The sequence below is a fragment of the Lissotriton helveticus genome, chromosome 2_1, assembly GCF_964261635.1.
Source record: "Lissotriton helveticus chromosome 2_1, aLisHel1.1, whole genome shotgun sequence".
In the NCBI taxonomy this organism is placed as follows: domain Eukaryota; kingdom Metazoa; phylum Chordata; class Amphibia; order Caudata; family Salamandridae; genus Lissotriton; species Lissotriton helveticus.
In genome coordinates, this window is record NC_136059.1 from 131,398,599 (window position 1) to 131,411,909 (window position 13,311).

The window sequence follows — 13,311 nt, forward strand, 5'->3', positions numbered from 1 at the left end:
CCATCGCTGACCTCAGATTCCGTTTCACTCCCAGAAGGGGCAGCGTTCAACGCAGTTGGTGTTTTCCATTGTTGTTTATAAGTGTCGTATTTCTTAGCAAATGTCAGTATGGTACCATATTCATAGTCGTCTTGATCTCTATGAAACTTTCTTTGCTTCCTGGTTTGCACTTCTTCCTCATGTTTGTCAAGGTTTTTTTCCATGTCTGCTCGTAGCTTTTTCATTATTACACTATCTTCTTTAAGGGCCAGAATTTGATCTTCAACTTCCCTAATTTTTTCATGGAATTCATCTACGTCCTTTCTCGCATATTTGATAATGATCAACCTCATATTCCCCGAGCATCCCATATTGTTGATGCCCCACTCTTCCAACATTTCCGGTTTCGTGTCGGGGTGATTAGGAAGTGTAAATATGCGTAGTCCTCTCGGGACCATTTGACATTCAATATATTTTTCCAGGGTGATTATTTCCCATGACCTAGAAATTTCTTTGCGCATCAATTTTTCTAATTGGACAAACAATTGTTTTGAGGTAGTTGCTGTCGGTTGTGCTTCCTTGTCAGTTTGTTCACTGCGTTCCGTTCTGCCTGTACCTTTCTGAAACAGATTTTCAGCCTTGGATAGTCTTTTAGCTGCGCGTTCTTCCATATTGGCGGATTTTGTACAATAGTTGTTTAAATTGTTTCAAATAAAGTTCAGGGCAATTGTGACAGTTTATTCTTGATAATTTTCTTTTCCTTTCACAGCCTCCTGGTTTAGGGGGCCGTAAATCACAGTATACTTCAAATGTTTACCAAGCGAGGTCTAATTGAAGAGAAATTGAAGTCTTACTCCTCACGGTTTCAGTTATTCGGTAAACTTTCCGTTTGATTAAAGACCACACTGCGGCATGCGCGGCATTTAAACCCCCACTTGTTTGCTCACCTGGGAGACTCCCGAACGTGTCCGTGTCCTCCGACCCAGCACTTCGGCGCTCGACCAGTTTCCGTGGTGGGGATATTCTTTGCCGTTTAGTATCAATTCAGTTGTCTTCTATCTGTGTGTCGTGTCACTTGCACATCGATTCCAGTTTGTTGTGGATTTCACGCCAAATTATGTTGAAAACACTGACTGCATGCCGGGCTCTCCTCTGTTTGTAACGTACCACCACACGAACTGTCCTGTCGCAGAGGGAGCACCCAGAGTTGGTGCCACAGGGTCTCGAAAATATTCCGGCACTCCGCTTGGTAAATTAGGTTTCAGTTTATTAAACACACTGTGATTGCCAACGCGTTTCGAACATAAAGTTCCTTCTCACGGCGGTGTCAAACAGTTGTCCCTTTTCACTTTCTAAATTTATGCAGTTTCGTTATTGGTGATGCATGCTGGGGTATGTAGTTTATACATTCATTTGAATAAAAACTTTATTCAAAGATCACTATTTACTGTTCATATGTTTTTTGTTTTTTAAAAACATTAGGAAATTTTCACATTGTTTTCCGCTGGTGTTATGTATGTCGCTATCATTTATCCATTGATTAAATGTACAATTTGGGACTAAGTGCCCTGTTATGCGATATATGCCGCGCAAGTATGATTCAATTTACATAAACCCCTCAAGCTTATAATTGACATTTTTATACGTCAAATGCGACTAAGCAGTGTATAACTGTGCACATATGGGTAAACTTTAAACCTTTAACATTGTTCTTATGTTTCAACAAGATTGCGAATGCGGACAGTTTCAATATCCAATACTCTGGTCTAGCGACAATTTATCAACATGAACGAGGAGGAGACAGAAAATTGAAACTACGACGGTTGGAATCTAAACTGATCATGAGATTCAAAACGAAACAGCCCACAGGATTGAATGGGGACGAGGAACTTTATTTTCATCTTTGATTTGGAGCATCTCTCAAAATGAACACACTAACTCTTGTGGGAGTAAATGAATCAACCTGTAACATGAGGCACGAAAAAGGTGGGCTGGTCTAGGATGATTAAATGTACAATAGATAACAGAGGTTGTTAAATCAAAGTTATTGGTGCTTGAATAGCGCCTATATTACAGCAGTGGCAAGGGCACTCAGCCCTAGATATAGACAGAAACTGTCCACATTCGCAATCTTGTTGAAACATAAGAACAATGTTAAAGGTTTAAAGTTTACCCATATGTGCACAGTTATACACTGCTTAGTCGCATTTGATGTATAAAAATGTGAATTATAAGCTTGAGGGGTTTATGTAAATTGAATCATACTTGCGCGGCATATATTTAGATCTAAATGTGTTTATTGCAAATGGTAAGATTGAAACATCTCTTTTTCGTAAAAGCACGGCAGGAAACTCGGTGCTATATTCAACCAGCAACCATCCTACCCCTTTAGTACAGAGCATCCCCTATGGAGAGTTGCTCAGGTTAAAGCGGAACAGCACTCGAGACTCAGATTTCAAAATTGCAGCATTAGAATGCATCAGTAGATTTAAATAACGTGGTTATGCCACGGATACTCTAGAGAGAGCACTAAATAAAGTAAAGTCAATACCGAGGCAGAATTTGTTGCAAGCAAAGGATAAAACTACTGATGCAGGCAAAGCAGAGACAGGGAAGTTCCGGCTGGTAACCCCGTATTCAGCAGAAGCCAATCATTTGAAACATATGCTAAGGAAGAATTGGCACATACTAAAAACCGATAGTATCATAAAGAATGATATACCAGCCTTTCCACTAGTGACTTTTAAGAAATCTAGATCTCTAAAAGACATGCTAGTTCAAAGTCATCTAAGAAAAGTGGGAAAAAAAACAATACACTTGCAGATTTGAAAGGTTGTCATCCATGTTATAAATGTAAAGCTTGTGCGCACAGTAAAAAAGTAAAGAGCTATGAGATACCAGGAACAGGGATAATAAAAACCATCAACAAATATCTCACCTGCAGTACCCCATATGCGGTGTATTGTCTTAAGTGCCCATGTGGACTATCATATATTGGGAGCACTATCAAACCACTCAAACTGAGAATCTTGAAACATTTAAGAGCAATTGATAAGAATGATCAGGTGTACCCTGTGGCACGCCATTTGCAAGAGAACCACTCTAGTAACAGACATCAACTACAGTATTTTGGTTTGGATTATATAGCCGACAGCCCTAGAGGTGGTGATAAGCTACACAGACTAAGAGGATTAGAATCCCGATATATAATAGACTTAATGATCAAACACCCTAAGGGATTGAATGCAGGAGAGGAATTAGCATCACATATTGGTTTCTAAACAAGAAATACGAAATAAGGACCAATAATAATGAAGCTGTTCCCTAGAATACTCAGAAAGGTGAAATGAGACTGTTCCCTGGAACACTCAGAAAGGTAAAATTAATTACTGATCGATATTTCGCTGTGTCAACATGGAATGAAGAGAATTGTTGTGTTTTTTTGATTTTTTGTTTTGTTTTGTGATTTAGAACTGTATCTTATGAATTTTCTGAAACTTATGAATTCACTGAAACTCTTTGAAACTTGCAGTGTTTCGTTGGTTAAAAGATTAATGAACTTTATGCAATCTGATTTTGAGCAAACCCTGATTGAAATTTATTTTTTGTTAAATGTATTTTGTGGAAACAAATTTTGACAAGGGACTTTGGCCGATCCACGGCTTAATGAAATAAGAGAGTTGTATGTTATGTTATGTTATGTTAAATGTATTTTTGAGCGCACAGCTGCCCCAGCTAAGGGGCGTCCTGGCGCTATATCAGAAAAGGAACATAACAAACAATAAGATAGGAAGCTAGTAGGGCAATGGGAAAAGATGAGTTTTCATAGCTTTCCTAAAAACGAAAAGGTTTGTGAAAGCAATCGGGTACTGAAAGAATAATTTATAAGAACGAGATGTCGGATGTACTAGCTTTAGCATCTCTATATTATGGCAGTGACACTTGATTTACGTGCCAGGAGAAAGCATAACCGATACACGGCTTTATGATTGGCAATCTATCCGCTACATTTTAGGTGAGCCAACATTTGTTTGTAATTCTGCATCGCCATGCCGGCTGACGCTGTACGGGACAGAAAGCAGGCGGCACTTGGGCTGTTTGATGACTCCCCGGCTGGGGATGTTATCAATGCGGGGGACGCTACAGCAGTTTCAAATCCTAGCAATACCCTCAAATCCTAGCAATACCCTCAGAGATGTTTACAAAAGACTGGAAAAGTTGATGAAACGGGAACTTTCCAAATGGTGGGAACAAGGTTCTTTGACTAGGCATCTTGAGGTCAATCGTATCCCTCGTGGTCTACGAATTATGCTGGCCCCATCTTATGAACAACCTGACCCCGACATGTTGGATGAGTGGGCCCAATGCCATCTAGACTCATCTCGCAGACTAGTCACCATTTTGGTAAAATATGCTGAGAGTGACCGTGTCAAGGTGCAACAGCAGGTAGAAGCTATTAATGTGGAAATTGTGGAACTGGAAAAAGGATCAGAGGCGGAATCCACGAAATTACGAGATGATATGATTATCAGATTAAATAAAGAGGAGGAGATAATCAAAAAAAGAAAGGCGTACAAATTCTTACGCGACAAAATGGACTATCAACAAGGTCGCGTATTTACTTTTTCAAAAAAGTATGATGTCATCAAAGCCGCCAATATTCCGCCTGACCCAGGCAACCATTCAGTGGCTATCGCTGGTACTTCAGCCTTGTCTGCTTATTCGTCTGGTTCGGACATTAGTTCCGCTCCTGGTAGTGGCTCTGATACAGATGGCACCCTATGAGACCCCAGGTTGGGGTTTACAAAATTCTCCCTGGGGCAGGAGGTCAATTGCCTGAGGCAAGACAGGCGGACCACTCTGCGCCCACGGGCAGCAAAGCAACAGCCAGACAAAAGCGGAACTACAAGCGACAACAGCGCCGCAAAGCAAGACGAGGGCGTTCAACCAAGAAAGAAAAAATGATATCCCAAAAAACGCTGGACCAAGTCGAAGTAATGGAGATAGATGAACAAGGGATGGTGGAGGGTCCAGCAGTTATCAATCTGACCCCCATCTTGTTGACTACCTCTGACATTGAAATTCTTTCTTTAGGTTTGACTTATTGTCCGGCGAATAATTTCAGTTATTCCAGAACTAGAATTGAGCTCTACAAATATATCCGCAAACTGAAGCTGAAAAAATACTTTCTGACGCACCATCAACCAACAAAACCTGCTGTGATAGGTGGAGTATCGACCACATTAGAGTCTATTGCCAATGATGCCAATTTACTCAAAAATTTGACCTCTCTGGGTATAGAAGGGGCGTTGTCTGAGACACAAGGTGTGGCTGTGGTCTACAATGCGCCATGTCCAACCAAGTTTAAACCTAAGTCGACTTTTTCTCCAACATCCCTACATGATAACCTGGATGTATTCCATGAGTTGGTGATTAATGATATTAAGCGGTTACATATCTCGACTCTGCGATCCAAACATCAAACAAAGATTCACAATACCAAGTATTTCAATTTGGTCAACAAAATCCAGACCGATAATTCCATCATAGTACGCCAAGCAGACAAAGGTGGTAATGTGGTCCTTTGGCCGCGTACTCTATACTTGGAGGAAGCATATAAACAACTAAACGATGTTTCGTGTTATAAAAGATGTGAACTTTCGGAGATTAAATTGGCACACAGTAATCTTCATAGTTTGTTGTTGGGGTGGAAAAGTACCGGCCTCCTAAGTTTGGATGAGTTCAAATTTTTGAAGAAAGATTTTCCAGTACTGCCGGTATTCTACCTAATCCCCAAAGTGCACTAAGAGTGATACAATGGTTTTTGAGTAATAGATCTGTGCAATTTGTGGAACACAACAAAATGTTAATTGCTATGATTTCATTCTGTTTGAAAAATAATTATTTTTCTTTCAACAACCAACTTTTTCAGCAGATCAGAGGTGTTGCCATGGGGGCCTGCTTCTCTCCCAGTTATGCCTGTCTGCACATGGGTTACTGGGAGAGGCAGGTCCTCTTGGGTGAGCACTCTTTGATCCTGTCTGAACATGTGCCCCATTGGTATCGTTACATCGACGATATTCTGTTGATTTGGCGGGGCACCAAACAGGAGGCAATTGACTTCATTGCACTACTCAACATCAATGCTTACAACTTAGAGTTCACCCACAACATGAGTCAAACATGCATAGATTTCTTGGATGTCAAAATTGTAATTTCAAACAACAAATTAAATACCACCTTTTTTCGAAAGCCAACTTCGGGTAATACATTGCTCCATGCTACAAGTAACCATCCGGCACATTTAATCCGTAGCATTCCTTACGGGGAAATGTTACGTATTCGCCGTATCTGTAGCACAGAAGATCAGTGCACATTGGTGCAACAACAAAGCAAAGCCCGTTTTTTTGCCAGGGGTTACTCTCTGGATTCAATTAAATCAGCTATCAGCAAGGTTAATGCTATGTCAAGAGAGAAAGCATTGCAACCTAGAAGACTACCCAATTTGGAAATAGATCAAGCCAACCAACCGGTGAGACTGGTATTGACTTTCAATCGCCAGGTTCAGGTTCTCAGGAAAATTGTCACCAAGAACTGGAATTTGATTAGTTCCGATCCTGTGATTGGTCATCTCATGCCAGGAAGACCTGACATTTCCTGTAGACAATCCTATTCTCTGGGTGATGCGTTGGTTAAATCAAGTCCTGAGGTGGTCACAAAAATCCCCTGGTACAAAGCAATCAATGGCTTCAAAAAATGCTCGGTTTGCAAAGCCTGCAAACATGGCACTAGTGTGACTAAGTATTTAACTCCGTTTTCTGATGTTCCACGTTTGATTACAAAACAACTGACATGTAAGACCAAGTACACAGTGTATGTGCTGGAGTGTCCCTGTGCCCTGCGGTACGTTGGCAGTACGAAGCTGCAGGTGCATAAGAGGATACTCCAGCACATTAGGGCCATCAACACTGACGATTCCACCTATCCTGTGGCTCAGCATTTCAAGGAACATCACAACCAACAAAGTCACATACTGAAATATTTTGCCATTGACTCGGTTCCACCGTTACGGAGAGGTGGTAATCGTAAAGCAATCTTGAGGGCTCTCGAGACTCAGTACATCCTTGAATTAGACACGAAGGCCCCTTGTGGCCTTAATACCAGTGTGGACTTTTATACTCACTCGTAAATATCTGCTAGCTTGCACTTGTTATTTTTGATTACAGCTTTGTTTACATCTCATATTTGGGGTTCACAAAATGAAATTGCTATGAATCTGTGTTTGAAGATCTCCCCCATATGAAATTGATCTTTGATCCATTCATTGATTGTACTCTCATTTTCCATCTAGGGAGGAATTCATTTTTAGCCTTTATTATTTGTCAACACTGCTCACGACATCAATTATTTTTATTTTTCACTTATGGTTGAGCTAATCATATATATGTGATATTTGATCAGTATTTTTGAACTGAAGGCCACAGAGGTTCAGAGTGACAAGTTAACTTGATATGACATGTTCGATTAACCCACTTGGGTATTATTAATATTTCGACCATCATAATTAGAGTGTTTACATATATCCATGTGGAGGAAACCGGGATTATTTAACACTGTGTTAGTTTCCCTGGTTGTCTGTTTATTACCAGACTTTAGAGAGGATATTATTTAGATGTATATATCGCTCTTTTATATTTTCTCCCTTTACTCCCACACTCTTCTTTCATTGACTGTGACCGAACAACTTTTGCATAGTTTGCTTGGAATTATTTTATTATAAAAATATTCCAATTAGTTGTTACACACTAGTGTCATATTGTGGTGGCTGTATACTGACGAACTTTGTTCCACACGATTAACAACAGTGATAACATGTTGACTGCTGAAACTGTACATGTTGTTTATTTCTATTTCCTGACCTCTGTGAAGAATCAATCACTTGATCCCGTAAGTTTGCACTAGCACTTTAAAAGTGGGTGGTCTGATTCCCAGCGTCATGTGACCAAGGCCTCTGGGCAGGCCGAAACGTTATGCGGGTGGCGATGCATTCTACTTGAATAAAAACACCTTCTTCACCTGATGGCTGGGTCGGCTTTCGTTTTTTGCTGGATCGGTGGTGCCCTGAGACACTAGGGAGTGCTGGTTCATGACGGACGAATGCAGTTGTTATATATATATATATATATATATATATATATATATATATATATATATTACCTACTGGCGGTCGCCAGTAGGTATATATAGTTAGGATTTTTTCCCTATGGGATTTTTGAAAATTCTATGTCTAATAACTTTGGCGTTTGTGGACGGAATTGGCTGAAATTTTCAGGAAAATGGAACATTTTGTTCCTGAGCAGCCCCTGGAAATTTGGGGGGGGTTCGTCAAGGGGTGGCCGAGAAAAAAGGGGGGTCCCAAAACGTGTTTTTCCCATGTTAATTTCCATAGGGCGGTTGGCCTCATTTTTAGGCCGAACGGCTGAATGTATTAGCACGAAACTTGGCAAAATTGTAGGGACTGTTAGCCCGATGTGCCTTTGCTAGGTCTCAATATATGTGCTCCAGTGGATTTTGAGAAATTAACGTTCAAAAAAAGATATATATCTGTAAGCGTGCTCCGGGCAGCGCTCCGGTTCGCGTACTTGACGCGTAACGGAACTTCGCGTAGCGAAGCTGATTGGCTCTCCGGTGTCTGTCAACATTCTAAACAGTCCGGAGCGGCCGCCATCTTGTCTCTCGGTAGGATCTAGAGACAAGAGGAGGCCAAAATAAAGGGGGAAATGACCATCAGGGGGCATAGTAGATCCTCCCTGACCCCCTAGGTTTGATGTGGAGGCTTTAAAAGGGCCCCGCAGTGCAAAAAAAAAAAATATAATAATTTTGTTTTTTGCGTGGGGAGCGCCCGGTCCGCGAACCGGGAAGCGTTCTGGGGAGCGTACTATAAGGAAAAAAGAATGATAGACTTTTAAAATACTGTATGTTAATTGATTGTTGGTTTTGTTGATTATTTTTTAATTTCTTTATTTTTTAAGCAATTATTTATTATTGTGATTGTGTTTCAAAATTTAATAACATTTCTAACATTTCACTGTCTGAAATGTCGTCATTTTCATTGAACATAGCTTGTAATCTCTGAGTGTGTAAAATGTCCTCATTTTGAAGGAGGTCATCTACTGCTTGCACACATTGCAGTAGTTCTTGGTCCCAAGTTTCATCCATAAATTCTATATAATTTGGATCAATTAATTCTTGGCTGCTCTCTTGCAGGACAATTTGAAATGAAACTTTCTGTTCGCCTTCCATGTTGCCTGAAATTTGGATAAAAAAAAAATATATTAGTAGAGATAGGGCACTGTTGGGATTAATTTTAGATAGGCAGTTTTTATCAGTGAATTTATCTTTGGGCAGTGTATAGTATCAGAGTCGAAGTAGGAATAGTGTATGTGATTTAACGTAAGTAAATTCATAATTATACAAGAGAAACCTAACTCCATCCATAACTATAACAGAGAAGTCTATCTAAATCTATAACTACTACAGAGGGATAGTATATAACTATCAGAAAAAGTTTACCATATTAACTGATAGTGCACAATATACTTCAGTTTTTAAAATAACAACTTACCTTTACAAAGAAGTTGAAGTGATTAGTGAAAATCCAATTGAAATGTACACCAGGAAGTAGTAGTCAAAATGGCTGTGTTTCCTTCTCTTCCTTTATATATCTTCAGGTATATAACCAATCAAATGTCAGGTAAAAAAAGTTGAAAATGAAAGTAACATTTTCATTGGTTGTCAATTCCAACACTTCAGATGTGTTTTGTGAAGTAATTTACCTCACGGCATTTAGAGAGGTCTACAGGCTAAATGGCTAAATGGAATTTCAATCAAATTTGTGAAAATGATAGGGATTGGTATGTAGTATGAGCTAATCTATATTTGGTGAAAGTGTCTCCAGTCGTTTTTCTGTAAATTACTTTCCCACCTTTTTTGATGGAGCGCTTCCCGGGGAGCGCCCCGGTACGCGAACTGGCGAGCGCCCCGGTACGCGAACCTGAAGCGTTACGGGAGTCCACCATTTTGTGTTTCGGTCGAATTAAGATACAAGATGGAGGGCAAATAATGTTCAGAATGGGTAGAAGGGGGCACGGTAGACTTATCTTGACCCCCTAGGTTTTCTGAGGGTGGCTGAGGAGGCCCATATGTGCGAAAAAAAAACATTTTTTTTTTAAATTTCGCGAGGTTAGCTTTCGGTCCGCGTACCGGGTAGCGCCCCGGGGAGCGTACTTTGTTGAAAATTAGTGAAAAAAGTTAGAGTAAAATAATAATTGTGAGTGATCAGATGTAGGGTAGCTCTGAGAAGAGCTTTTGGGTTTATGGTACATTTAGGTACTTATAAGTAGGTACCAATGCACAGTCTTAAATTCAGAATGAAAATTCTGTTGCCCTCATCTGAGAAGTGAACTCCATCTCCTCTGTAGATATCTTGCATGTAGTAACGCAAGTTATTGTTGTACAGGGAGCCCATTCCATGGTCTCTCATGTAAGCTGAAACAGATTTGTTTACATGCTTCCTCGACTTCTCAATTTGTGGACAAAATTGGTTTGACCACCTCCATTTCTGTCTTTGGCATATATTTGAATATACCAAGGCAGTCTGAGGAAAAAGTGCCATTAATTGCTCAAAGGTGTCCTTTAAAAGCATTTCCAGACCTACCCCAGTCAAAGTGCCCAAGTCATTACCTCCACAGTGCACAATTAACAGGTCAGGTTTTGGCAAATGCATAAAGGTTTTCACCAATGGTATCAATTGGTGACATTTTAATCCTCTGTGGCCAAACCACTTAATTTCCACATCTTGTAAATGGAGGTTAGGTACATTTCTGTTATCAGCATACCTCTGAGCCCAGTAGATGTAACTATGTCCAACAATCCAGACAGAAAACATGGTGAGAGAAGGTTCTGCTGCAGTCAGATGAAGTGTGGCAATGAAATGGCAGTTGAAAAAATAAGAGTTTAAAATGAAAAAAACTGTGGAGTTTCTGTGTTAATGAAGCCGTAACAGTGATTGGTGGATTTTTTTTTCACAACCGGAATGATTGGTGGCATTTGATTGCTGAAAACAGAAAGTTAGGGTGCGTGGATGAGTTCTTTGAAAGATGTATTTTGAATGGTCAAGAAAAAATCATTAAATGAAAGATTGCACTGGATATGCAGGTGCACTGAGAGTTCAGAGTTCAATTGAAACATTGTTGTGTGAACTTGCAAACACCAGAGGTCTTCCAAGAGGTGGTTGCTATGCAAAAAAGGCAGAGAGGGCAGAGGGGGGAAGGGTTTTGATTTGAAAAAAGTGAGGGAAGAGTTTTGATTGGGTGACATGAGAGATATGTGTGAAGAATTACAGCATTTCTGTGCTTTTGATAGCTGCAGACTCTGGAGTGCATACCTTTTGCTCTGCTAAAGACAAAGTGGTGTGTTTCTGAGACTGTTTTGAAACTCATAAAGTATTTGCTAAGGTGAGAAAAGATTTATTTAATTTACATAGAGAATAGTGTGCTTTAAGGAGAAAATTATGAAGAAAGTTGTGTTTTTAAAATGTTGCTTTGCCTCAAGTGTTTTACAAATAGATTTTGTTTCTTTGAGAAATTGTAATTGGAGAAAATGTGAAGTATTAGTACTGACAGGGTGTTTTTGTGCATAGGAGCTGTGCAGTGTTTTCAAATTATGACTTGAAAATCGTTTTTGAGGAAAAAGAATGCTTTTAACATTTATGACAAGGACATAATGGTGTATGCTTCTTTATAAGGCATTTGAGTGTCTCTGATGTTATTTTTCCCATTTTAATGTAAGACCTTTCCCCGTGGTGCAAATTCCTTGTAAATATGCTCCCACCTGTGCTTGGCAAATTTAGATTTTGAATGTTTGAGTTACATAGCCATGTTAAAAGTGACCCTAAAATGCTGCAAAGGCAATCAAAAAACGCTTCCATGTGTCTTAAGGACATTTTCAGTCATTTCCCCATGTGCAGTGTTTTCAAATTATGACTTGAAAATCGTTTTTGAGGTAAAGGAATGCTTTTAACATTTATGACAAGGACATAATGGTGTCTGCTTCTTTATAAGGCATTGGAGTGTCTCTGATGTTATTTTTCCCATTTTAATGTAAGACCTTTCCCCGTGGTGCAAATTCCTTGTAAATATGCTCCCACCTGTGCTTGGCAAATTTAGATTTTGAATGTTTGAGTTACATAGCCATGTTAAAAGTGACCCTAAAATGCTGCAAAGGCAATCAAAAAACGCTTCCATGTGTCTTAAGGAGATTTTAAGTCATTTCCCCATGTGCAGTGTTTTCAAATTATGACTTGAAAATCGTTTTTGAGGTAAAAGAATGCTTTTAACATTTATGACAAGGACATAATGGTGTCTGCTTCTTTATAAGGCATTTGAGTGTCTCTGATGTTATTTTTCCCATTTTAATGTAAGACCTTTCCCCGTGGTGCAAATTCCTTGTAAATATGCTCCCACCTGTGCTTGGCAAATTAACATTTTGATAGTTTGAGTTACATAGCCATGTTAAAAGTGACCCAAAAATGCTGCAAAGGCAATCAAAAAACGCTTTCATGTGTCTTAAGGACATTTTTTTTTTTTTGAAGACCTTTATTTGCATCATTAGGATAAACATGTACGGGCCTACAACCAATCCGGCCGGCCACAAATCAGAGACAATCAAGAGGCAAAATAGGCAACACAAGGCCAGGTGGCAGGCAAGCAAACATAATCGAACAATGCTAGAAATGGGATAAGCAGCAATAACGGCCCAACATCATAATCATTGAAGTCTATTTTATAATAAGGGGACAAGGCTCATGGCTGACTCACAAATACGGAAAAACCCAAGAACAGGATTACACCCATGCCAAAATGAGAGGAGGAGGGGGGAGGGGGTGGGGGGGGGGAGGAGGACGTAAGGGCATGATACGACCGTAGCACAAAACAGACGTAAAATGTAGTGGAGAAGCATACAAGTGCTACCAAGATCTAATGACCCCCACCCAATAACACGCTAACGGAAGCAAGGGGAATGAAAAAATTTACGAATCAGCCCACTTCCCACAGTACGAGCCTGGGAAAAAGGGGGAAAGGGGGGGGGAGAGAGAAGGGAAGGGGGGAAAGTAGGAAGGAAACAAGGGAGAGGAAACCAAAAAAGGACAAAAAAGGGGGGGGGGAAAGGAAGGGAGAAGAACAAAATAAAGAAAAATAAAAGAGAAACACAACCGTGCGAAATGGGCGCCACCCCGGGCCAAGCAACCCACGGCTAATAGTACAGAAGAAA

General features: G+C 40.0%; 1 protein-coding gene across 1 annotated transcript in view; it reads left to right on the plus strand.

The window, feature by feature from the left end:
* The first annotated feature begins 7,851 nt into the window (after nt 1-7,851).
* The window catches only part of LOC144820075 (uncharacterized), a 72,070-nt gene continuing 66,610 nt past the window's right edge, over nt 7,852-13,311 (plus strand). The window contains exon 1 of the mRNA XM_078677727.1: nt 7,852-7,926. Within this exon, the coding sequence (XP_078533853.1) occupies nt 7,852-7,926 (75 nt within the window). The remainder of the gene's footprint in view (nt 7,927-13,311) is intronic.